We start from the raw sequence: 26,619 nt of genomic DNA, 5'->3' as shown, positions 1-26,619 counted from the left end.
TACTGTTAAGACACACATTCAAATACTTTACTTCCAGATACAATATTTTTAGGGGAATATAAATTGCTTACAAGGAGCAGATGTCAAAAGAAGAAGAAGAAAAAAAAAGAAAAATTTCAGTTCTACCAGTTTCTTCACCTACATCTTACAAGCTCCTACGAGGCCAGTTCTGCAAGGTGCGGCTTCTCCACCCTTTCCAGCAGCGACTTTAAATACCCATATTTAAACCCAAAATGGGGCCCTAACCACCAACGGCTCCAGGCCTGATTTCTGCACTGAATTAAGTGCCTGCTTTCAGCCGCAGCCCCCTCTGGTTCATTAACTAAATGGAAATTCAAGCCTCCACCCCAGCGCTCTCACGTGGAGTCAGCTCAGACATCCACCCATCCAAAAGCAAATATTTGGCTCCGTTTGGTTTTCGTGCCGCTGGATTTCAGGGAATTAGGAGGGTTACTTGCCCCCAAAAGTCATCTCTCCTGCTGTGATTGGTGAAAGGCTGGGAAAGCCCAGGTCTGGAGAAGTGTTGTGTCCTGTTCGGAAACGTGGATGCCAAAAACCCAGCGCCACCCGCGCGGTGTGCTGGAAATCCCAAACGTCATCCTACCGACGCCACCCAGAAACGTGCTCTGGTAAACAGATCATCTCACACGCCGTGACTAAAAATGTACAAAAAAAAAAAAAGAAAAGAAAAAAGAACAAGAAAAAAAGCTTCGTTCCTTACTAAAATGGACTCTAAGCCTAGCTGCTAATGATGCGCCTAAGAGCCGCGCTCCTCTTGGCAGCCGGAGCTGGAAGGTGCAGTGAGGAGGAGATTTTGGGAAGGATTTTTGGGAAAGAGGAGGCACTCAGGAGAGGCACGGCCTCCTGTGAGGAGGCCTGGGTGCTGCAGGCAGGACATAACCAGCTGCACAAATCTTCTTCAAACACTGGGTTCAGAGGTGAGCTTGTTTTCCAAGCACTGATTCGGGTGCTGCAGGCAAAGCTGGGAGCCACAGGGCCACATCACCGTCGGGTCAGACACCAAGGCCGTGTCCTGCAGGTCGCTTTTGCCAAAATGTGCCCCTGGTGAAGGTGGCTGTGGCAGCAGGGATGGGTTTTGCTCTCCTGGGGAGGGTGAGGATGGGGATGGGGGCACCTGAAGCACAGCGAGTCCTTGAAGTGGTAAGGGCATTGCAACATTTGCAGGGAAAACAAAAAAAAAAAAAAAGGCAGTAATAAACCAAAAAAGTGGTTGTGCAGGGGGAGAATGCGAAAGCACAGTGATAACCCTGGCGTGGCCAGGAGCAAAGTCCACTGTGCTTCCCGGCCAGCAAACCCACGGGCAGTGCCTCTGCGGGAGGGAGCTGGCTGGGTGCTGAGGGCCCCACTGGGCACATGGTGCTCCTGGGGGGCGAAGGGCGGCTGGGATTGAAAAGAAAATGCCCCAGAGAGCTGCCCAAAAGGGCAGGGGGCTGGCAAGTGAGCTGGGACTTTCTGGCATGTTCTTCATTTCCAACAGCCAGCTGACAAGAAGTGAATGGTGCCAGTGTGAGAATTACCAAAGCCGAAATAACTGAGGTAGCCCCTGGACAAAGATGCTGGGCATGGATGTGCACGAAAGCTGGGGCAGCAGAAGCGAGAAATGGAGGGATGGCAGTGCTGGATCTGTCCTCCCAGCTCTGCTTTGCACTTGTGGCTTCTGTGTGACCGCCCAGAGCCAGGCTGGAAGCCAGCTGAGATGCCATGGGAGCATCCGTCCCAGCCGGAGCAAGAGGAGTTAAACCCAGAGTCTCACCCGGCCGTAAAAAAAAAAAAAAAAAGAAAAGAAAAGAAAAAAAAAGACAACAACTCTTTAAAAGACAACAACTCTTTCGAACACCCCGAAGCTAAAGATTTAGGAAGGCAGCCCCAGCCAGCCCCTGCGCCGTGCTGCCGGGGCACGTCCCGCGCTTGATGTGCACTTACATAAGGTGCGCGGTCGCCCGCAGCGCCAAGCGTGCCGCCGCCTCTGTCGGCAGGAGAAACTTGGGTTTTTTCATTAGAAAAAATGAGTACAAGGTCTTTTTTTTTTTTTTTTTTTTGCTATGCAACCCTGCCTTCCTGCTTGGCCTCCTGTGCCCATCTCCCAGTGACCGCTCCAACCTTCGCCCTTCCAGCCACGCACGCGGGCAGAGCATGGGGTGAGCCTTGCATCGCCTTTCCTGTGGCAGAGGCTGGTGTTCTGTTGGCCAAGGGCTTGTGTTGACCAAGAGCATGACCTTGGCCAGACAACAACGATGCCAGCAGTTTTGGGAGGCTATTAAGGGGCTTTGGTCCGTGATGTGGGCTGTGCTCCTTTCACCAAACCTGGGCAGCCCATGAACGCACCTCTAAGTGCCCTCAGTGATAAGAGGCTCCTCTGGGGGAAAACAAACAAATAAACAAACAAACAACATGGAAATTTTGGGGGTGTCAAGTGAGGCAGGGCTCTGTAGGCACCTCTGCCCCTCCTGGCTGCTGGCTGATCCAGCGGTGCAGCACCAAGCCCCCACGGCCCCGAGCGCAGGCTCCTCCCGGGGCAGAGACCTTTGTGGGCAGGCTGAGGGTTTAGGGCAGGTGGAAATCAGCAAAATGTGGGGATTTAAGCTGTTAAATCGCTTTATGAGCTCGAGAGGTTTTACAGCCACAGAGTTGGCTGTGAAACCATTCACCCAGTGGGTGCAGTCACCGGGGGCTCTGCCTAGCAGCATGGGCATGGGCTGGGTTTGGGGCAGCGCTGCTTCTCCTATGGCTGGGCTGCAGAAGATATTTCTTTCATTTAACCCCCCCCCCATAAGCCGTCCTCATAGGGCACTAAGGTCAAAAATACAATTTGAAGAGCTTCATCGGCTTCAGCTGTGACTGCAGACCCCCAGGCTTGCACAAGGAGCCGCAAGGCAGTGGCTGCCTTCCTCCAGCCACCTGCGGAGGAGTATCGGGGGACCCAGGGACCCAAGGCTGCTGGGTGCCACGGGCACCTTGGATCCTGCTGGCACACATATGTGGGCTTCCTAAAATATGGGCAGGACAGCAGAGATGTGGCAGGGATGCCCTGTGGGAAAGAACAGGTAGGAGACGTCCTGGGAATGCGTGCTGAAGAAAGGGCAGGTTGAACAGACACCTCACAACACACCAGTATATTCTCCAGCTCGTACAGGGACAGAAGTAACAGAAGCACAGACCACGAGACCTTACAATGCATTAGCCAGCACAGATTAAAAAACCAGAAGGGTCAGAGGGGCATGCGGGGTGCGGAGCTATGTACAAGGCTCTCGTTTCTAACAGTGGGTGATGGGGAGGAAAATCTGACACAGCCGGGATGGAAGCAGCCTTCGGTCCTTGCTCTCACCCGAGTTAATCCTGGCCCTGTGTGCCTCCATCTCTCCATCTAGCCCGAGGGTTTTGCTGCTTGGACTGCCCAGATGGCCCAGACCTCAGGCACCAGATACAGGAGTGGAGGCGAGAGGTGCCCAAGGCACCGACGGGTCTCCTCCTGTGATTTTAAGGCAGATTTTGCAGGATGCTCCTGTCCCCGTGAGCGCACATAGCCACAGCTCTCGGGGAGGGCGGTGGAAAAGGAGGAGAGAAAAAGCTGAAAGCGGGGCTCGCTGGCCATTAGTCTGGCTTTGTGTTCCTCCTCTGGAGCTGCTGGCTCTGGCACAGCCTCTGGACCTGGCGCACCAAAGGGGGAGGGGAGGGGATGGGTCTCTGGAAGGGGCAACAAGCTCCGGCTGTGGCCTGCTTTAAAAAGACGTTTATTAGCTGTAAACCTCTGTTGTGACGTATAGAAAACTGGGAAAGGAGCGGGAGGTCGATCAAGTTTGAATCCTGGTGAGAGTTTTCCTTAGAAAAAATGGTTAGAGGAAAAAAAAAAAATAAAGGCGACTTTGAAATCAAAACTGTCCCAAGAAAAAGCGTTTCTGCTAGTTAAACGCCTTCAACTAGAAGAGCTTTTTCTTTTTCCTTTACAAATGTAGTGCATCTGCAATCACTGAGAATTACAGTCTGGCTAGAAAAGGGCCTGTGCTTGGGCTTGTGGAGGATGCTGGTGGCGATCGCGCGTGCCGGCGCGTCAGATGTGTGCTTCAGAGGCAGGGCAGCCCGGCAGCAGCTCGCCGTTCACCACCGCCTCGGGGGCCAGCATCTTGTCCTTGCCGGAATCCAGGCGCTGCTTCTGCAGCATCCTCTGGTGGACCAGCGGGACGACGGAGAGCACCAAGCCGCCGACGATGGGGGGCACTCCGGCGAAGTAAAAGGCCGCGTGGTAATTCCCGAAATAATCATTGAAGTATCCTGGGGGAGAAGCATAACAGCCGTTATCCGTCTTATTTTGGCAGGACAGGACAAAGTCAGACGCATGCAAACAGTCCTGGATGCAAGCTGAGCAGGCACCCTCGGAGAATAACACATTGCTATTTATTGGCACTGGAAAAAATCCTTCCGATGCAGGATGCGGGATGCAGGATGCCCTGCGCAGCCCACAATAGACTTTTTCCATTGCTTAAGAAATTCCCTAAATTCTTTTCCCTGCTCTCCTGGCCATGAGTCATTTCTGGCCAGTTTTTATCTCGGCTTCCGACAGCAATCAGTTAATGTGGTCGCTCTGCTCTTGCTGACCCCTGCTTTCATCAGCACGGGGAAAAGCACTGAGATACTGCAGGCTGTAGCCAGCGAGTTCAAAAGCTCTTACACCAAAACATCCCCACGGGCAAAAACAGCCACAAACATCTGCTCCCTCCCAACAGCTGGGCCCAGGTCCAGCCCGGCGGTGATACCGACCTGCTATCGGCGTGCCCGCGGTCATGGGCACGGCCATCAGCCCCATCAGGTACCCGATGGCCTGGGACGCCTGCATGGGCCCCACCAGCTCAAAGGCGATGGGGGCCATGATGGTGGTGAAGAAGCCGTCGCAGAGGCCGAGGAAGAGGCAGATGACGATGACGCCCTCGAACCCTCGGCACTGCGGGACCATCATGCACATGATGCCGAACAGCATGAAGGATGCCACCTGGGGAGACAAAAGTGGGCACGGCGTTGGGGGACAGGATGAGTGGGGAAGGGGGGCAGGAAGCCACTCTGCACCATCCCGACGGTCACTTGAGGCTGTCTCCTCTGGGCAGGAGGAGGGAAGGCTCCCGGGCACATAGCACGAAGACTTCAGATGGGGCAAGTCCTAACCCTTGTGTTTCTGAGATCCTCAGCTCTGCAGTCTTGAATAGGAGCAGTGAAACCAGAGCCATCTGGTCACACTACAAGACCCGGGGAGAGACGATCCACCAAATGCTTCACTAGAAGGAGCGACAAGCCCATGGCATTGAAGACGAGGCCACCCAAGGGCAGACAAGTGTCTTTGCCCAGTGCCAGCACTGGGACCATCTCCCTGCCCCATGCCAGGGTGGCTTCTGAAGGCTACTTCAGAAGTCTTCCCATCCTCTGGGCTCCCATCCAAGATGCCCAGACCCAGATTTTGCACTTCTTGTGCTATGAGCTGCAAGGGTGTTAGCTAATGGTCTGTAAATGATGGGCGATCTGGGGCTGTCAGTTCCTAGTGGTGTTAATGATGATGTGGCGATGTTATCCCCAGCTGCAGTGGCCACAACGTACCTGCAGGTAAATCTTCTTCAGCCCCGGAATGCAGTCACCAATGCGGCCTGAAACCAAGCGCCCCAGCCCGGACATGGCTCCGAGGCAAACGGGGAGAATCCAGTCTTTTTTGGTTTCTTTAAATTCCTTCTCCACGTATTTGACCTGGGATGGACAGAAGGACATAAAGATGTGAATCCTCCGTTAATTCATCTCAGCAATGGGCAGGACTTTGCCTGCAGCAATTTCTTGGTTGCGAGGCCTTTGGTGGCTCTGTCCCCGCTGCTTCCCTGCTCTTGCCCATCTCCACCTTCCCACCACCTCCTCACCCATTCTAAAAAGCCAAGGCTCTTACCAGGTGCATGTAGGGGACAAAATACCCCAAGACGGCCGTAGCAATCCCAAAGGCCCAAATCCGATAGGTCTTTCTCCGGAAAACCCTCAAGTTGAAGTACTTGCGCATCTGGGACCAGCACTGCTGCCGCAGGCTCCGACTGCCCGGCTTCTCCTGCCCATCGTGCTGAGAGTCACAAGAAGGCGGCAGGATGGGCCGGTACGTCATGGACAGGAATATCTGGATGAGCATTAAGGCACTGAGGACTTGGAAAGTGTGCGCCAGCCCGATGGCCTTCCCCACCATCTTCAGGAAGAAGGGCAGCGGCACGGAGATGAGGCAGCTGCTGCCGGCCACGATGCCGTTGGCCAAGCCAAGGCGGCGCTTGAAGTAGTGGCCGAGGATGACCAGCGAGGGCTGGAAGGCGAAGGAGCTGCCGCAGCCGAAGAGGATGCCATAGGTGAAGTAACGGACCTCCAGAGACCTGGGGGGAAGAAGACATCAAGGTGGTCACGGCACAGGGATGGAAGGAAGCCGTGCCACCCCCTGCAAGCCCTTGAGTCAAGACCGAGGGCTCGCATGCCACCGGCGCTGCACGGACAGGCTGGCCTTGAGGAGCTTATTCCCCAGCCAAAGCGAGGATTATCCTCGTTGCACAGCTGGCACATTAAAACCTCCGGGAGAATGAAGTCTGGCTGGGGAGTGCTTTCTGCACAGAGGAGAAGGCAGCAGCCAACCTGCCTGCCTCAGGAAGCTGACCTGACTTGAATGTTTTTTTAAAGTACTCCGAGCAAGATTTTCTAAGGTAGGCAGGGGGTTATTTTTAGCTACAAATCCTTTTTTTTTTTTTTTTTTTTTTTTTTTTTTTTTTTTTTTTTTCCACTGAAACAACTAATTGAAAACATTCTGCACCCAGTGTTTCAAAGCAGAAGGCACCAACCCTGGTTATTAGGCACTTAGGGAGGGAACATCACGTTTCTGCCCAGGCTCCAGGCTCCTTAATTATGTTCTTCTTCTTTAAGCTCCTCTGGGAGCTTCAATTAGGCAGTTAATAGATCTCATTTGTACCTTACGGAGGTGGCTGTGCTTGAGCAGGGAGCGACGTAGCTGCTCTGCAGAGCAGGTGGTAAGTCTGAGAGCCTTTGGAAGCAGCCGCCTCCCAGGGGCCAGCCTGGTTGTCCCAAGAGAAGCAGCAAAGAAAGGAGCCCAAAGTCAGGCAGTGGCTGCACCCCTGAGTTCCCATCAGTTTCTGGCCAGATGGAGGATTTGCTCTCATCCCTGTGCAATACATTCGGCTGCAAAAGTCTGCCATGGGAGGAGGGTGTGAGGGAGAGGTTTGGGCAAGTGATGCTGTGTGAAGGGGGTCTTCACTCTGACACCCAGGGCTGCTCATGAGAAATACAGTGTGCTGCTCCTGGGGCAAGCGAAAAGACAGCAGCCCGGATCTAACAGAGCGGTTCAAAATTGAGCAAATGTTTACAAGCACATCATTTCTTCCATGACAAGCTCGTCTCCATAGCTGGCCAAGCAGAACGGGGAACATGAAAGCTGTACCCAGCGGCTCAAAGACAAATGGCTGTCATGAAAGGCAATTTCCAGCTACTCCAGGGCAAAGCCACATCAGAAAACCCATCCCCGGAGCCAGGCAGGCAGCTGGGCTGCCTCCGACCTCCCACGCACCAGCCCTGGCCACCTCAGCTGGGTCACACCAGCTTTGGTGCTGCAGCTAAGCTGATGTGTTGGATAAGTGGAGACAAATGCCGCCGGTCCCATCTGCTCGCCGTTGATGCTGAGACACCCCTGCATGGCTGTGCCAAAGCCAGGCTCCTTCCAGCCTTGCTTCTCATCCTGGATGTCCCACCCTGCTTGCTGGGAATGGCCCTGGATGTCCCAGCTGCTCTCCGGTGGGAACGGCAGCACCATCACCCTCGGACAAAGAGGTCTCCTGTGGGTAACGAGGTCTCCTGGGATGTCTCCCATGGATAACGAGGTCTCCTTGGAAGAGTTCTCCCATGGATAACCAGGTCTCCAGGGATGAGGTCTCCCATGGATAATGAGGTTGCCTTGGAAGAGGAGGTCTCCCATGGGTAATGATGTCTTCTAGGACCATGTCTCCCATGGATAACAAGGTCCCCATGGGTAATGAGCTCTGCTGGGAGGAGGAGACCTCCCTCCAGCAGCTGCCCCTTGCTGGCACTCACCAAGAAAGGTGAACCCAGCAAGATTTCTTCCCTCCCGAGGCGCAGCGGCTCTGGGGTGGCTCAAGCTGGCCCTTCATCCTCAGCCCAACAGCAGATGTACCCACAACACCCAGCCCCACGCCCCAGAGAGTCCCCAGATTTACAGGGATGTGTCCCTGCTGTCCTGCCCCTTCCCAGGGTGGCAGGGACCCCAGGCATCCCCCATGCCCAGAGCAAGGGCACCAAGCAGGGCACAAAGGAGCCGGCGTCCCAGGGTGGGAGCAGAGAGCGGGCGGCACGCCCTCTGTGAAACTAGCCTGTTTTTGCTTTGAAAACCACTTCTTGGAGCATTTTAATTAAAACAACATTGATCTGAGCTGAATTCAAACCCACGGAAACATTTTTATTCGGACAAGCTGGGGCAAACGATGCTCTGGGGGATGCCTCACGGTGCCTTTGAGGCTCCATGTAAAAAGCCACACGTAAAGGACACCGGGGGTGACCTCGTTTTGCTCTCCTGAAGATGCAAATGTATCGGGTCAGAAAGACTATCACATCGCATCAGGTAGACCTGCCATCAAAATGCACATTGGCGAGTGCCTGCCTGGGGACATTCACGGTGAGCCCCTTGTTTGGGTAAAGCTCATTCTGTCTCATGCCAGGAGAGCTTGAAACCACAAAATCTGCCCCAAATGGCAGCAGCTAGGGGTGCTGGTGAGGAAAAGGAGCTGGGAAGGGGCTGCCTTACTTGGTGAAGGAGCTGGAGAGGAGCCCAATGAAGGCGATGGCAGCTCCCAAGGCAGCCGTGGTCCTGCAGCCGATCCGGTCGGTGAAGATGCTCACGATGGGAGAGCAGAAGAAAATCATGCCCATGGCCAAGGAGCCGACCCATGCTAGGGAGAGAGAAGAAAGCTGAGGGCTGTGCATTGAACGAGGAGGAGGAGGAAAAAAAAACAGGGCACGGAGCCCATCGGTGTCCAGCTTTGGGCCATTCGGATTTGGGGTCCTGGGTCACGGCCAGGCGTCACGGCTACCCGGCACCACTCCTCAGCATTTCCCAACCTCCCCCCGAGCGTGCCGGGAGGCCTCCCACCTCCTTAGCGGGATTTTCCCACCCCTCCCTGTCCCACCAGCAACAAGATGTACCCAAACACAGCAGGCAAGGCATGTCAATTAAAGGACGGTTTTATATACAGAGCAAACGAGCAGCTGGTGATGCTGGCGTTATGGGAACCGGGTGTCAACAAGAAATGAAAAGCAGAGACGTGGCGGAGAAAGAAGGAGGGCAGAGCAGGCTGGCACAGGGGGCCCACGTCTTCCAAAAGCTGCTGGAGGTGCGTGGGTCATGCCAGGTTACGTCCCCTCCCTCCCCTGGTCGGACCCAGGAGATCCCTTCCAGGAGATCCCTACCCTCCTCCGGGGAAAATCTCCGTCTGTCTGCTTTAAGAAGATTTTATTATTCACAGATTATTTCAGCCCTGCCCTCCACCTTCTCTCTTTAATGGTTTCTGTGAGTGTTTTCGGGAGGAAAGGCAGGCTTTCAAGAAAAGCAATGTGGTGAGGAAAAAATCTCAGCCTGCCTGCGCCGAGGAGGAGCACGGGGAGCATCCCGCACCCGCGACGTGTTCCCTGCTGCTTTACGCCTTTTATTTTCCTTGCACCTCCACCGAGAGCTCTGCAAACCCTCTCAGCACACAACAACAGCCATGAGATCTCTGGAAAATGGCTGGGTCCCTATTAAAAGAACCCCTCCCCGCACAAGAGGCCCCCCAAGCTCAGCCTTTCAAGGGGACCACACAGAGAAGCCCTCTCCAGCCTGGGAAGAGCCGACCCTTCCGAACTAATTGCAGGGCTCTCCAGGACCCAATTTACTCAAAACACACACAAAAAAAGAAAAGCTGAGGCCAGGCAGGAGCCCTGCTGCAGCGGGGGAGAGGGGCGGGAGGGCGGCCAAGATGGGAAGGGCTCGTTAACGTGGATAATGCGCTTCCCGAAATGTTCCTTCGGCTGCAGCCAAGGCAGTAAAACGCGAGATGGCCCTGTCATGTTTGAAGTTTGTTATTTTTGGAAATTGCTTTAAGAAACACGGAAATAAAAGCATAAAGCGAGTATTAAAATTTAAAGGGGCCAGATTCAGATCTTAATAACCCCCGAGATTTACATGCAAATAAGCAGGATCAATCTCTGGCCCAAAACACGCGCACTCACCTGCGGAGATCAAAGCGAGCCCGGGCGAGAGGCTCAGCACCGGGCGCGGAACAGCCTCCACGGATTTGTGTTCGTGAAAGGAGATAGCACTCAATTAAACCCGGTAAACAAAACAGATCCCCATGGCAAATTGCTCTACCTTTAGAGAAAGGGCTTACCACAAGCAATGAATAAAAATAGGTTTTGGTAATAACAGCGAGTTAAAATTAGCAAGAACAATAGCCCGGCTTCCAGAGGAGGCTGCAGCCTCCCCGGCACAGCCAGCCCGAGGCGAGGCCGTGGCCTCGGCACCCCGGCAGGGGCAGCGGGGCTCGGTGGGGCTCCCCCCGTGCTACCAGACTGGGGCTTCTTGGTGGCACCAACCCCTTTTTGGCCCTGATCGGGAGGAACTCTACGGCTACAGCAGATCCTGAAAGAAATTACGGAGCGAGTCCAGATCGGGATGGGGCTGGGATCCCCGTGATGTCAACACGAGCCTGATCAAGGCTTGGTGGAGGCTGGAGGTGCCATGGCACGGCCGCTGCCTGCCACCAGCTGAAGGGGCTCTGGGGATGGGTGGGACACACAAAGAGACCTCCGTGGGGCTGGTGGCCCGGTGCCCAGGCCTTGCCACCTCCCTTTGCTGGAGCAGAGGTGGTCATGGCAGCAAGACGAGGGCAAGGACCCGAGACGTGGCTCCCGAATCCCCCCCCGGTGCTGAGCTCATTGTTCCAGCCTTCACAAAAACACCATTAACAACGGTGCCGCGCGGCACTTTCGGCCGAGTCTATTTGTTCCTTTAAAAACGCCTCTCCAGGGAGACGAGAGGAAGGGACGTCGCTGGCGGCCGTGCTTCCCCGCTGACCCACATACCGCAGGCTGGGGGGATCAAGGGCCAGGAGGTGACCTCAGATCCGGCGCTGGAGGAAGTGTCTTCCCTCGCTTCCCGCGGCTTCTCCCGCTCGGCCGGGGATGGGGCCGGGGATGGGAATAGGGGTGGGTATGGGCATGGGATGGGATGGGCACAGGATGGGGATGGGGATGGGATGGAGATGGGGGTGGGATGGAGATGGGAAGGGGTGGAGATGGGGATGGGGTAGCGATGGGATGGGATGGGATGGGATGGGGATGGGGTAGGGATGAGGTTGGGGATGAGGTTGGGGATGAGGTTGGGCATGGGGATGGGCATGGGGATGGGGACATGCTGCAGAGGGTCGCCTTTCCCAGGTGCTTGGTGTTTCTTGCAGGACAGATGGGGCTCCAAAGGTGATTCTGCTACCTCTCCCCACCTGCTCCGTGTCTCCAATAATTTCTCCGGTCGTGCTGGGCGGAGGTGCTTGCTGGGCACAGCAAGGCAAGTGGAGCTCTGCTGGCACGGCAAAGCTCACCACGAGTCCTGAAAGGCCTTCACGGCCCCACCTGGCTCGCATTTTGGGTGGCCTGGGAGCTGCAAGCTCTCGCTGCACAGCTGACAAGCGCTGCCCCGAGCATCTGCAGCTGTTTGATCCCGCAGACCAATCTGCGTCATCCTCACATCCTCAAAGACGAGCCTGACACGCTCCCAGCGTCCAGCCTGGAGGGTTTGGATAAAGGCAGACATGAAGCGAGGGCTGAGGAGGCCACCACCATGGGAGGAAGGGAGGGATGCTGCGCTGAGGGGCAGCAAAGCAAAGCTGACGAGCTGCTGGGCTCCTCTGGGCACGAGGCGGTAGTGCACTGGTGGCCCCACGTGCAGATAAAGCCAGATAAACTCATTAACGGTATAGCAAGCCCCGCTTGGTACCATACCAAAAGCTCCAGAACAAAGTCCTCCTTTATCGTGGTTTTTCTTTTTTCTTTTTTTTTTTTTTTTTTTCCCTGGCTTCTCCCCCTCCCTCCTTCCGTGTGCAACCCGCAAACAAGCTGTAACTCGGGATGCAGGGAATTGCTCGGCCCCACAGCAACGCCTCGTGCACGCCGCGCCGCATGCAGGGGACGTTTAAGCGAGGTCCCTGCCACCCCCCTGTCCTTGCCCCGGTGGCTGCTTCGATCTCCTGCGACCACAGAGTGACAGAGAGCAGCCCGTGCGAACAAAAGTCCCGGCATTGTGGCCGTGTTAAGTGGGGATGGAGGCAGAGCTGTGGTTTGGCTTGGCAAGAAGCAGGCGCAGAGGGTTTTGGGCTGGGGGGTATCTCCTCAAAGTGTACCTTGCTTCTAGGAGCCGTGCCTCGTGCCGGCCCCGAGCCATAAAGCCAGCCCTGGCTGGTGCAAGCCTCGCTGCCTCCTCCCCAGCTGCAGCAGCAGCAGGACCCCGCGCTCCCCCCGGCACACGGATCCTTGTGAAACCCACCCAAAACCAACAAACAGCATGTGCTGCGCAGATGGGAACCGCCGTGTGCTCCTCTCGGCAGGCTGGGAAGGATTTTCTGCTCCGCGTCTCCTCCTGGCTTACAATTTTTGCGAGATGATTCACCTACCACACACTGAAGTCACCAAAAACCGTAGGAGCTACAGTTGTGACAATCCTGTCCCGACGAGGGGAGAGGGATGCCTGAGACCCTGTGGGACCCCACTGCCAGCAAAACCTCCCCCCCCGGGCCTCTCCGGCCCCTTCTGCCCAGCACTTTTATGAAAACCAGACCGGCTCCATTTTAATGGGCCGAAAATGCCCTCCTCCCGCACGCGGAGCCAATCTGTAATTAGCCTTTCATGTAGGACGATGTTTATTCCTAGCGGGGTTTGTCTTGGCACGCTCGCTCCCTCTGAAAGGCGCACACATTTCAGGACTCAAACCCTGCATTTCGTTCTCTATCTGCCTGTTAATACTCATTGTTCCCAAGCCCCTTTTCAAAGCGCACCCAAGAGGAGAAAGATCCTATTTTTTTCTGAAAAAAGCCCTCTCCAGCACCAGGCACACCAGCAGTGAGTGCAGCCACGCTCACACACACACACCGCTGCTGATGCGACCCCTCAGCGAGACCCAGGACGCCTTCCTCTCTGCTTCCCATCTTTTTATTTATGGATATAATTATTTATTCCTGACTTCGGTGCCCCTTAGATGTCCCCCCAAATCAACGCAGTGCAGGGAAGCGAGCCCCTGTGTTTATTTTGCAGCTCGTGCAGGGGGAAAGTGTGGTCCGGTGGCAGGGTTAGGGTCAGGATTTAGGGTTAGGGTTCAGGTTAGGGTCAGGGTTAGGGTTAGAGTCAGGGCCAGGCTGCTCAGCTCTCCCCAGCCCCCTGCACCCTGGCAGCTTGGGGTTTCCTCCAGGCCCCCGGCGCCTCACCACGTGTTTTTGGGGAAAAGGTCCGTGTTGCTGAGCTCAGACAAGTCCCAGAGCCAACGGCAATGATTAACTCCAGCCGGACGGCGCGGGTCAGCCGTGGCCCGGACACCAGCTGCTGCACGTCCGAAATTTTAAGCCTTTGGAAAAGCCGTGACCTGACCAAACTTCACCGGGCTGTGGCTAGGATTAACCTCTTCCTGCCCAAGGCCAGCCCCAGCCCGTGCAGCTGCTGTGCATGGGGACCATCCCCAGCGGGACCCCTCCACCTGTCCCCGTCCCACAGACGCGTCCTCGCCTCCGAGCCCCCCGTGGCCACTCGGGGCTGGTGCCCGGCTCCTGGGGCACAAACTGGGAGGACAGGGGTGGCAGAGCTGCAGGAATGTGCCCACTGCTTCGCCTCCAGACCACGGTGACAGGAGGGCGTTCAGCGAGAGAGGCGGCCGCCGGTCCAAGTCCTTCAGGGCTCTGAAATGCCGTGCGGCCGCGCTTCGTCCCCACGCACGCGATGTTTCCTTTGCACAATTTGTTCCCTCGAAAATGACAGGGCTGGGAGAGGCCGGAGAACCACGCAACAACCCAGCAGGCTCCCAGAGGGTGGCGGGCAGAGGTCCCCGAGCCCCCGCCCCCAGTTTTACCCTGCGAGGGGTAAAAACAAGACTGGGACACCTGGGGCACAACCAGTCCTTGGTGCCCTGGGGACCCCCCTGGATCACGGCCGGTGGCCCACAGCTGTTCCATCCCTGGGAAATCTCCGTGCCCTTCCCGTGCCCCCAGCCAGCCCTGCCTGTGCCACGCTCGGGAATCCTCTGCCTCCCGCTGGGAGGATGGGCTGGAGGAAGGATGCTTTTTTCCGGACTGGAAGAGACAGAAAAGCTCTCCTCCCTGCCAGATTTCTCCCGAGCCATCTTCTGTTTCCCATTAACGGTGAGAAGAAACCCTCGGCTTCGGCCCCGCGCTCCTCCCAGTGCAGCTCCCAGGGGCGCTTGTCAACATCCCAGGAAAAAAGGCGAATTCAAACCAGCCGGGCAGAGAAAAACACCCTCCCTTTTTTCAAAGGGAAAACAAAGAGGCTGGGGAGAATAAATGGAGGCAAAACACTGGGCTTTGCACAGGCTCACAAAGATCTTTTCCCTCCCTGGTCGAGTGCTTGACAGCCTTCAACCCCCTGGAGAGCTGAGGGCAGCGATGGGACAGGAACAGCCCCAACTTGGCATCAGCCCCCCTCCAAGGAAGAAGACTCCAAAAATCTTCTCCCAAAACACCCCTCCAATCTTCCCAGATGGAAGGAGACACCTCTCCATGTGTCCCCCCAGGGAGGGGGGGGAGGCTGATGAATAATTAAATGCCCCTTGCCCCCCTCCTCCAGCAGCTCTTGCCAAACCTCACCCCGCCGGCGATGCGCCCGCACCCCTCGACTTGCCGAGGTGATTTTCGGCTCCCGTCCTGCCTCCCAAAACACTTGCAGCCCCTCGGCTCGCCCTCGGTCCACAGCAATATCTGGTGCAGAAACACTGCTCCGGGCCCCCCCCGGCGGGGGCACCCACGCGCTGGGTGCCTCCTCCCTGCACGGAGCCGCCCTCCGGAGGAGAGCGCAGCCGAAATATTTCAGCTATGTTCCTCGTTTGCCTACACCCAGCGAGGCCCCGATTTGTCCGCCCAATAAACGACGATAGACGTGGCTGTAAATATGAAAGGGAAAGTCTAGGCGGCGGCAGCAGCTGCTGCGGGTGCTTTCCAAAGGCTCTCCCCCCCCTCCCCACCATGGCTTTTAGCTCGTTTCGCCCCTGAGCTTGGCTCGTGGTGAGATGAGGCTCGGAGAGCTCCCGGTGATGTGGGACAGCGCACGGTGATGCTGGCCACATTGGGGATCCTCCATCAGGTCTCTGCTATGGGGCTAATAGGTTAAAAGGTGGAGAGGTGTTAAGGGAAGGTGTTTGGGAGCCACGTCCGTGCTGCAAAACCACTGCTGGGTGGAAGATGTGGCCTTGAAGACGCGGCTTCCTCCACCTGTGCCGGGCAGTTTCTGCCTTGTCCCCAGCGAGGCAATGCTGACGCCTCTGGCTCGTGCTCCTACAGCCCACTGCTGGGGAAAAAAAATCCCCCGAACGACGCAAAGCTGGCGTGTTATCGCTAAACCACACAGCCAGAGGCCAAGAGGGGTAAAACTTCCCCGCGATTTTAATCTCTTGGAGTTTCCTGACATTAAAGCAGGCGTTTGAGAACACCTGGGTATCTCGGAGAAATACGACTGGGCTGCAATTACGCAAATCCAATAGCTGAAGGGAACTGAAGAGCAGCAATATATAGGGATTTTATCATTATTATTATTTTCAGCAAGGAACAGGTTATACCCCTTTGCCAATGGGGTGTTACTTTTGGCTGACCCGCTCTCCTCTGGAAGTTTTCCAGATGTGGGGACGCCTGCATCGAGGTGCAGATCCATACCCCTGTGCGTCCCGGCACACATCCCCACGGATATGGCCCTGCCCAGAGCAGAAACGGGGCCGAGGGGACGTGGGGACAGCCCGGGCAAGTCCAAGTGCCTCGGCAGCAAAGTGCCTCCAGCCGGGCGGAACGCGAGCGCGCCGGCGTGGCGTTTTGCTGCATCAAGGGCTTTTTTTTTTTTTTTTTTCGGTGGGAATAAATAACTGAGCAGGTCAATGAAGGGTTCCAGCAGGCACCGGGGAGGTTTTGGTCCTCCTCCGGTTCAGGTTCAAAAGCTGTAGATCCTACCTCTGCGCAGGAAAATGTCATTTTGGGGTTGGTGCAAGAAACAAAGAGCAAATTCTCCTATCCCAGCAGGTGGACGTGGGGCTGACAGTGGTGGCCAGCCATTAAGCAGCCACTCAGCTTCTTTTCCAGCCATTTATCTGCCACTTCTCCCACATAAATCACCCCTGCCCAACCCCAACCAAAGGGAAGAGCAAAGCCCAGTGGCTGCAGCTGCGCAGAGCTGTTGCTCTCCAGGATTTGGGGGCAAGGAGGGACGATGCAGGGCACCGTGGGGCTTTCCCATCCCACTGATGAAAAGCTGGGAGCGGGGAGAGGCACTGCTCACCTTGACAAATCCACCCATGCCTCGGCGAGCCCAAGGAGAGTGCAATGGGATGGGTGATGGGGGAGCCGGTGCTCGGGAGCCCCCCGAGCTGCTGCCGGTCCCACCGGGACGAGGGCTCGGGACCGGTCGGAGCGGCTGGGAGATTACAGGAGACATTTACAGAGCCGGGGAGAGCCTCCCCCTTCTGCCTGGATTGATGATGAGACCAATACCGGCAGCTTCTCGCTTAACCTGTTCGACCATCGGGGCCGAGCCAAAACTTTACTCATTCATAAGAAAATGTGCAAGGAGATTGACTCGTCACCAGCCCTGACGAATGGGGAAAACCACCAGCAGCCCACAGCTCGCACACCGGTGCCTTTCAAGCCCTCTATCAAGTTCCTGAATTGAAATGCTCCCAACAAAGCAGGGGAGGGAGCGATGCCTGGCTGCCACACCCCTGCGAGCCGCCACCCCGGCACGGCCACCAGGAGGGAAAAGGATCCCCAAAATCCAGCCTGGGGCTAATCCTATCCAAGGTGCAGGCAGAGAGGGTTAATAGCCAACCGCAGGGTTCAGATCAGGACCCGAAGTGCCTCTACTCGCGGCTGTTTGCTTTACGGTTTGCTTGATGAACTGAAGCAGGGCAGAGTTTAATAGCTTAAAAAAAAAAAAAAAAAATCCACCGTGATTTTTTTAGCTTTTGGCGATATGTGTAATTTTGTGCGATTCTCTCTTAATTAAGGCCCTCTCCCAAAACACAGCACGAAGCCAAGCAGCAGAGCTGGAAAACTGGGCTGCAAGAGGCAGGTCCCAGGCGATGGGCCGCGGCGCTGTCCCTTGTCCCCAGGTGTTCATGAATATCACCACATTACTCGTGGTGCAGAAGGCAGGATATAGGAGCAGATCTTCTGCTCTTGGTACCCAACACAAGCCTCAAAGACAGAAAATCTGTGGGCTGGGCAACGCAGCAGGCGATGCCCATCCTGGTGCAGGGGCATCCCCAAGCGCCGGGCCCCACCAAATCAATTTTGAAAAAAAATAAAATAAATAAAAAATAAATAAAAATCACACAACACAGATGATATTTACCCCTCGGCAGCACCGTATCTCGCTAGTGCTCCGCTAATATTACACGCCGCAATTAAACGATAAAGCTCTAATTGCCTTATCTGAGGGCGGCGAGGCAGTGCTGGCTGGTGCCGCGTGTGCGCAGACGCGGCGCTGGCAGCATCCCTGGGGGGTGGCATCGCACCGGGCATCTTAAAGCCAGATAAAAGCCCCTTCTGAGCAGGGGGGCACAGCAAGGAGGGGCTGTGAACAGCCAGGGCGCGGCACGTCTGGACACGGGGCTGGGACCGTGCATTTTGGCACACTTGGCTGCAGCAGCCAAATTGTGCCGCTTGGTTTAGAGGTGCCAAGCGCCAGCACCATGGCACGCAGAGAGAAGCAGCAGAAGCAAATCTTGGTGCTTCATCCCCGCCTTCATCCCCTCTGAAAGAGCCCTGCAGAGCTGCACCATCCTTTCCCTAAAGGTCATCCCCGTTCATTTAAGTTTCCAGGTTTGGTGTCACCTGAATCCCGACTTGCCATTTTTCACCCCTTTCCCCACTCGCTCCCGGCGCCCACCCAGACCCCATGAGCAGCCCCGAAAGCCAGCGGGGGCCCTGTGCCCACCTCGCAGGGCTGGGTGCTGCTGGGGCCCAGCCACAAGAAAGGCCGATGCAAATCGCATCGTTAGCATTCTTTCCGTTTTAATAACCCAAGGTGTTACCAGCAACAGTGTTGCTGATTTTTATCTCCGCAGCGCCCTTTTAAGAGCTCCAATTTGTTTTTCTTGGAGATCTCGTTTTGTTTTATTAAAGCTGACACCGAGAGGGAAAGGAGACATTCTGGGCCCAGAACAAAAATATCCCGTTTAAATACCACGTATTATTTTCTTGGAAACACTTCTCCTTTGACTTTAATTAAGCTCTCCCCGGGCTGGCGAGCTTGGCGTGCCTGGCTTTACAACCAGCTTAATCCCCGGGCAGCCCCCCACCCCCTAGAGCTCCCTGCTTCCATTGTTTACATAAACCTCAAGAAATAAACGTGTTTTTGCTAAAATGCACGGATTAATAGCTGGCTCGAGGTCAAGGACGCCTTGACGTGGCCTCTTCGCCACCGGCCCACCCGTGGAGCAAGCGCGCAGCCCTGGACGCCCCGCTGCCTCCTCACTCGTGGCTCTGCCGTAGCCAAAAAAGCAGCTTTTCTGGCTTTGGGATTTTTTTGGGGAGGGGTTCTAGGAAGGGATGGGGAGAGCTCTGCCTGGTGCCAGGCCACGATAAAGGGCGGACGGTGCCCAAGTGCGACGTGTTGCTGCCGGGCTCATGCAAGCGGCGATTGCAAAGCAAAAGCGTTCCCGAGTTGGGAAATCCCAGGAGGGAGCTTGTCCGGGCACCGTGGCGTGCATGCCCATTAGGTAATTACCGTCAATCTTTAATCACGGGCGGTTTTCTCTGCTGGACCCGAGGCTGGGGGTGCAGCGGGAGCTGCCGATACGTTCGGTTTGCTCCAGCATCGTTCAGCCAGCCCCAGCGCCCGCTCACCGCAGCCCCGCCGAGGGTTTATGGAAACCCGCCCGCCCAAACGCCCGGCAAGTACCAACATCCCCCCGGGAGGGAAGGATTTCACCTCCCTTCCACGTGCAGGAGCTGCCGGCACGGAGATTAAGGCCAAGAGCCTGAAATAAAAGCTTTGTTTTGGTGCCCGGCACGACACGTCCAGAAAATTACAAAAAAAAAAAAAAAAAAAAAAAAAAGAGAGGGGATTTTGGGGACGCTGCTTGCCGGGGGCCATGTACCTCGTCCCCAGGGGACCACGGGGGTGCCCTGGCTGGGGTCCCCCTGCAGCGCTGCACCAGGCAAACCCCAGCAAGTTGGCCCATGCAAGGCTGCCGGCCCTGGGTGATGCTGTCCCCAGCAGGTCTCTGGGAAAGGAGGAAACAACCCCTCCGAGCTGCTACATCCAAACCCAGAGCCAAAACGAAACAGAAAGAGGGGAGAAACGGGGTCCCGTGACACCAAGGCGTGCTGTTGCCTTCCCTTGCGACCTGCTCCGCTGTGGGTTTGCAGACCCAATGTCCCAGGGCAGCGTTTCCCAAAGCCCCAGGCACCATCCCCATCTTGCGGTGAGGTGTCCACGCTGCGACACGGTGCCAGGAGCTGCTCTGATGGCCACCAGAGCATCACGGCGCCATCCTCTGCCGCTCCCGTGCCCGCCCGGGTGGCTGCTGCCCAAAACGAGCCCCGGCGGGGTAAAACTCTCACCCAAACACAACCACGACCTGATGGTGTCCTGCAAAGGGAGGGCGCACGGTGAGGCTTCACCCCTAAATCACGCATGGGGGGGTCTATGGGTTAAACCCCAAAAACCCAGAGGCCTGACGACGAGCCAGCCTGCTCCGCGGGGAGCTGCTGCCCGCGGTCCGTGCCCGGCAGCCAGCAGGACCAGTTGTGCGAGGCGCCGGGGGAAGAAGAAGCGATCCCGAAGCGCTCGCACACGAAAAGCGTGTTGCAGCAATGCCGGGCGCACGTCACGGGCGTTTTGCAACCGCCCCGACTGCCTTTGGGGTGGATGCACGGAAATAGCCCGGCGTGAACCGAGCTGCTGCCGCGGTGCCGCTGCCCGCCGGCGATGCCCAGCCCAGCACATGCCCTGCTGGGCAGGGACGGGTGCCAAGAGCAGAATCGCCTTCCCCGGGAGCGGGGAGCGATCATTCCTTCGAGGAAGAGGAGGAGAAAAGGGCAGCAAGCAGCGAATGCCGCGGTGGGGGCAGCTCGGCTGCAGGTGTTGCAGCAGCACGTGGCTGCCAGAGCACTCAGCTCCGAGAGAAACCCCTCTGGGCACGCTGGTTCCTGGGGGATGCCACTTTGGGAGCCCCCCCATGGGGTCGTGGTGAGACCCTGTGCCCCCCAGCACCCACCCCGGCCCTGCGCATCGCCTCCTCCCCGGCCGTCTGACACTCGAGCCGCTGACATTAGCCGAGCACCCGCTTTGGCAGAGCTCCCGAGGAGTCACCCGGAGGAGACAAAAAAAAAAAAAAAAAAAAAAAAAGCAAAAGGTTACCCGGCGCCTGGTGCTGACGGATCCCAATCCCCTGAAACAAACAGCCCCGGGTGCTGCGGCTCCCTCTGGGATTAGCTCCCCGTTAGCTGCTGCCCCCCGTGCCCCCGCAGGAATTTCCCCTTGGCTGCTGCAGGTCACAAAACCGGCCTCCAGGCGCTCCCCCGGCACAGCCGGGTGCAAATCCAGGCTCACCCTTCGTCCCAAGCACCCTGAGGTGCCCAGGAGGGGTCCGGCAGCCCCCGTTTCATCCCCACCAGCTCTGGTGGTCTCCTTCGCACCAAGTGGGGGGGCCAGGAGCACCTCTCCTACCGGGGTGCTCAGGCTGGGGAAAAAGGGGGCTCGATGGGGTCTTATCATTGTCCATGAGTTACAGAAGCACAAGAGAGACTGGAGAACTCCCTCGGCTGGCTGCTGGAGGATGAGGGTGAGGTTTGGAGACCCAGGTGAGGTTTGGAGGCCACGGGTGAGGTCTGGAGACTCAGGAAGCCCCCAGCATGTTCTGGGTGTGTGTGTGGCAAGTGACAGCCACCAACAGTTAATAATAAAAGTGCCAAATCGTGCAGATTTGGGTAAGGAGGCAACGGCCCAAATGCCATCTTCAGGAGCCCTCCCAGGAGCCACCACCCATCACGGGTCTCAGACGCATCTCCCAGTGTGTAAGCACGGGTAAGGCTGCCGGCCCCGACCCCAAAGCCCGGAGCAAACACCTGGGGAAGATGCCTTTTGCAGCAGCGGGCTAAATAAAGTGCACTTCGGTGGCGGCCGCTCCCATCCAGCCTCCTCCAGGCTGCGGAGCACTGCTAAAATTAATTAGGACCGCTTCCAAGAGCTACCTCCTGTGATTTACTCTCCCCGGGGTTTCCCTCGTGGAGGCGGCTCCAGCAGCACTCACTGGCCCTGGGGCTCCTCGAGCCCCAGAGGAGGCCGTGCTGGTTCCTCCTCCTGCTCCCTCCTTATTTCAGCTTTATTTTGTCACGAAATGAGCTCACGCCTTCTCACCGAGCCTCCTCGCTCCACTACGGCTTCAAACCAGCCCCTTCCAGCCGGGCTCGCCCCCCCTGGGGACACAAAACGGGGCGTCCCCCGAGCAATTCCCCGTGAAACCGGTTGGGAAGCCGGGTAACGAAGATGACACCCGGCCAAACCTGGCTGGCATCGGCGAGACCGAGGAGCCGAGGGCTCCGGCAGCCTCTGCTCCCCGGCTGGGGCCGGGCTAAAGGGGGGAAAGCTGCTCCCCCCGTCCCCACGCACGCACGGGCAGGAGGAGGAGGCTGCAGGACGCACAGCCGCACGCGCAGGGGCTGCGGCCGAGCCCGAGCAGCTCCTCCGAGCGCCCGCAGCTCCCATTTTGAGCAATCGGAGCACGAAAGATTAAGCAAAAAGGGGAGTTAATCTGTAGCTCGGGTATTGACACGACGCGGAGGAGGGGAGAAAAAGGAGATCGATGAAAATGTTAGCGGGGAAAAAAAAAATAAATCCGCGTGAGCCCATCTCAGGTGCCTGACCCCAAAATTAGCGGGGGGAAAAAAATATATAAATCAGTGTAATCCTCTCCAGACCCCAAAGCTGCCTTGGTGCCTTCAGTGCCCGGGCTGGGGCCAGCGAGCACCGCAGGGCACCCAGCAAACACCCTCAGACATCACCCAGCACCTCTCCGCAGAGGAGAACGGGCTTTTTCCTGGCTCGTGTGCAAGGTTGTTGTTGTGTTGTTTTTCAATCCCAGTGTCAGCGAGCCCTCTGCCTCCCCCCAAAAGGAAAACAAAGCCGAAAGCACAGAGTGTGCCTTGCAAAAGTCCCGGCTGGGGCTTCACGCTGCGAAGGGGCACGGCGGTGGTCGCGGCCGCTGCGTGTTTACAGACACCTCGCGGTTATACTCCTTCAAACAAAGCAGCGTATGCATTCAATGCATTGTTGGGAGAGGGTTTGTTTTCACAGCCTGACCCGAAATCTGAACTCCGTGGATCCTGCGTCTCTCAAGATCAAACGCGAGAAAACGTGACCAATGCAAACAAGGAATAAACCTTGATAATTATAGCCGTGCGCTGGGGCGGCTATTGTTTGGTTCAGACTAGTACCCGCTTCAGCATAAACATAACCCTATTTTTAAAGGGATGCTGGCTGGCCTGCGGCGGGGCTCTCCCTGAGCTCCCTCTTGGGCACAAACCCACCTGCTCGGGAGGGGAGAGGGGCTCTGGGGACGCAGCCCCCGGGGGCTGAAGGACAAAGCGAGGCGCTCGGGGCCGTGCTGGGTGTCAGGGCGGGATGGGGCCGGCGGGTCCCCATCACGTCCCCCAGTTCTGCAGGGGACAAAGGGGGACCCCTGGAGCTCGGCCACCGCTTCCAGCCATCAGGAGCAGATGGATGCTGGGGAGCAGACAGACAGACAGACAGACAGACAGCACCGGTCTTTTCAGGAAGGCCGTATCACTTCAGAGCTTGGAAAGGAGCTACAACACTTTTCCTGATTATGTTTGCACGCAAACGACCGCCGCGGGGAAATTATGCAACCCTGTGCAGGGAGGGACAGCGGCAGGGGGAGGAAGGGCTCAGGGGGCCCTGCTCCGTGCCCCCCAGCCCCCACGGACCCCCCAGCCCCGCGGATTTACCCCAAAACCTGCGGCATGATGAGGTGGGACCCGCCGGCCCTGCGCAGACCCCGCCGCACCGAGGTTATCAGCGGCCTCTTCGTTAGGCGCCCAGACCTGAATGCATATTCGTCACCCAGGCAATTTAATTACCGAGCCTGGGTTCACCTCGCACGCCCACACGCCTTTCTTTTTCGAGGCCTCCGTGCGGTCATAGCCATAAATAAATAGATCTCGGGAGCAGGAGGCAGATGCTGTCTCCTCCGAACCCCGTCTTGGGCATGCAGCTGTGAAACCACCAGAACTCGCAGTATTTCATTTCTTTTGTTCCAACTTCTGCAGCTCTCTGCCTCAGGCTCTCCAGATAGGATCACGGGGAGCAGGAAACAGCGCGCTGCGCGATGAGCTTCCCGGGGATGGCACGCACAAGGCGCAGGCACACACACACACACACACACACGGACATCAATCACGGTAATTACAATCGTCCACACGTTCCCAGCTCCCTGCCACACCGCCGCTGCCCGTCGTCTCTCTGGTAACAGCACCACGGGGTTAATTCTGCATCCCCGGGGTTAATTCTGCATCCCCGGGGTTAATTCTGCATCCCCGGGTGCAGCCCAGCATTGCTTTCCTCCTTGTGTGCCCAAGGCTGGGGTCACCGGTGCACGGGGCGGCTTGGGCAACGGTGGTGCCCAAAATTCAAGTTTGAGCCCCTTGACATCCCCTGGATAGCCCTAGCCTCATCCAGAGCGATGGCAAAACCACGAGCACTTGTCCCTACCCAGCAAGCTGGGCCACGGTGCCCACCATGGGGACGGAGGTGACCTGCTCCTGGAGGATGCTGAGCCCCGGGATGAGGCAGGTGCCCCTCGGGGACCCCTGGCCTGCCGCCCTGCAGCCGGGGTCCCTCTGCCAACTCCCCTCGAGCAGCAGAGACATCAAAATGAGACACATCCCCGTGCACAGTGGTAACACGAGCTGGTTTCTGGTCCCACCAAAAGGCACCGTTTGGGGACGAGGCCCCGTGGCAGCGCTTCGGGACCCGCACACAGCGGGTGGCCGCGGCTTCGAGGAAGCGTGGCTGCCGGGCAGATGCTCTCCCACCCCGATCCCGATCCCGGAGATAGGGCAGGCAGGCAGCCCAGAAAACCCACACCGAGAAGCAAGAGGCAAACCCAACAAGCGGGCGGCCGGCACACGCCGCCTGCTCCTCACCCCAAAACGTGGGGCGGGCGGGCGGGACGGGGTGCGGGCACGCTTTTCGGATGAATTACTTTTAATTGAGTACGTAGTAGCTTAGAAACACATGACAGTGCCGGAGATAAATATAGCAAGGAGGGCAGGGATGGCGGGGGCAGGGAGCAAGCACAGTTCAATGCCTCCAGCGGAGGCTCCGGGGGGGCCGGGATGGGAAAGGGGTCGGGCAGGGGGTCGGGAAGGGGGTCCCGTACCTGTTTTAAACTCCAGCGCGGGGTCGTTCTCGCCCTCGCCCAGGTCGCTCTGCAGCATGGTGTAGATGATCCCGAAGGAGTTGTGGATGCCGAAGATGGAGCCGTTGCACCAAGCGGCGGCGAAGACCACGACCCAGCCGAAGCCTCCCTCGGGGGGCTGGAAGGGCGCGGCGGCCCCGCTCCCGGCCCCGTTCCCGTTCCCGTTCCCATTCCCGGTCCTATTCCCGGTCCCGGTCCCGGTCCCGTTCCCTTCCCCGGTCCCGGTCCCGCTGCCGGTGCCGTTCCCGGTGCCGGTGCCCGGTTCCCCCTCTCCGCCCGCCGCCCCTCGCTGCGCCATCGCGGCCGCGCTCCGGCCGCCGCCCGCCGCCCGCCTGCCCCGCAGCCGGTCCCAAATGCCCGCCGGCCCCCCCGGCCGGCCCCCCCGCCCGCCCCCTCCTGCCGCAGCCTCCCTCCCCGCCTCCCCTCCTCCGCCGCCTCCATCCTCCTCCTCCTCCTCCATCGCCCCAACCCCGGCCCCTACCTGCGCTCCCCCCCCCCCGCCCCTCTCTCTCTCTCCCCTACGCGCCCCCCGCCCCCCCCGCCCGGCCCTTTTCTGCCCCCCCGGCCCACCCCAAAACCCCCCCAGCCCTCCCCGGCCGGGGTCCCCGAGGGGCTCAGGGGTGGCCCCGGGTCCCGCCGCCGCCCCGCATCGCCCAGCGCCGCCGCCACCGCATCCTGCGGCGGGCACAGCCCCGGGGCGGGCCCCCGCCAGCGCCGCCCCCCAGCCCTCCCCTGAAGTGGGGCAGCACCGGGAGGGTGTTGTGTTGTGGGTTTTGTGTTTTTTTTTTTTTTGGGGTGGTGGGAGAGGAATAAAGGATCCGGGGGGGAACCCCTCGCCCGGCAGGTGAAGGCGGCTCAGGGGGCTGGGAGATCCGGGGCGGCCTCGAGGGGTTGGGGGGCTCCCCAAAAAGCCGGCGGCTCTTTGGCTGTGCGCCCCCCCAGTCCCCACCCGCCGCCCTGTTTTTACGCAGGGGATTTTTCTTTCTCATTTACGCCCCCGATTTACTCCAGCGCGGCGGGATTGCGCCCCCAGCAGCGCCACCCGGCCCCGCCGCCGGAGGAATTGCAGATTTTATTCCCCTTCCTCCGCCGCAGTCTCCTCCCCGGATCCCCGGCTCGGCAGCGGCAGGATGGGAGCATCTTCCACTGCCCCCTGCCGACGCTCGCAGCCGCAGCTCCCAGGTCTCAGCCCCGCAGGGGGGGCTCCGGGCTTGCCCCTTCGCCCCCCCCCGGTAGAGTGGGGCTGAAACCCAAGGGAAAATTGGGGAGCCCTTCCCCACCGCACGCGGCATCCCGATGGGATTTCTCCCCCACCCGTGGTCCCAGTGTCCTGCCCACCTCGTGCTGAGCCTGGGGGGAGGCCAAATGGAGCCGTGGGGGGGGGGCACAGGGGTCGGTGGCTCCAATAAAAAGCAGTCGGTGGCTCCAAAAAAAAAAAAGCAGCAGGCAAGGGAATATCTCACCAAAACACCCCGGGAATCGTATCAGAGGGATGCGCCTTTGGAAAAGAAGAGGAGTTAGCAGCAGGCTGAGACCTCCCCGGGCACTGCACGGTGTCGGGGGGCTCCAGCCCCGCTGCGGGGCTGTCCCGAGCCAGCATCGAAGACAAAACATTGCTGGCAGCTTCTGGTGCCCGGACAAAAAGCCCAGCTCCAGCCGGGACATTGTCATGCCTGGCACAGCCGCGGCCCCACACGCCCGGCATTGGCGAGGCTTTGCTTTTTAGCTTTCAGCCCTGGCTGCGACAGCCGTGACATCTGGCCCGACAAAGGCGACACGAGGTCCTCCCGGGGGAGCAAACATTTTCGGGGCAGCGTTAAGGCAGCAGCCACCCCCTGGCAGGGAGGCTGGAA

The 26,619-nt window shown here is 58.1% G+C and overlaps 1 protein-coding gene across 1 annotated transcript; it reads right to left on the bottom strand.

The window, feature by feature from the left end:
- On the bottom strand, nucleotides 1-25,102 carry SLC16A2 (solute carrier family 16 member 2). The gene is made up of 6 exons (XM_084534010.1): nucleotides 24,728-25,102; nucleotides 8,843-8,987; nucleotides 5,936-6,398; nucleotides 5,602-5,745; nucleotides 4,777-5,005; nucleotides 1-4,290 (listed from the first exon to the last, which is right to left on the bottom strand). Exons 1-6 carry the CDS (start codon nucleotides 25,062-25,064, stop codon nucleotides 4,070-4,072), a joined length of 1,539 nt encoding a protein of 512 aa, XP_084390136.1. The 5' UTR covers nucleotides 25,065-25,102; the 3' UTR covers nucleotides 1-4,069.
- Nucleotides 25,103-26,619: the final 1,517 nt, after the last annotated feature.

Source organism: Aythya ferina, assembly GCF_964211825.1.
Source record: "Aythya ferina genome assembly, chromosome: 13".
Taxonomy (NCBI): domain Eukaryota; kingdom Metazoa; phylum Chordata; class Aves; order Anseriformes; family Anatidae; genus Aythya; species Aythya ferina.
The sequence above is the reverse complement of the archived record's forward strand: the minus strand, read 5'-3'. Positions and strand labels throughout refer to the sequence as shown.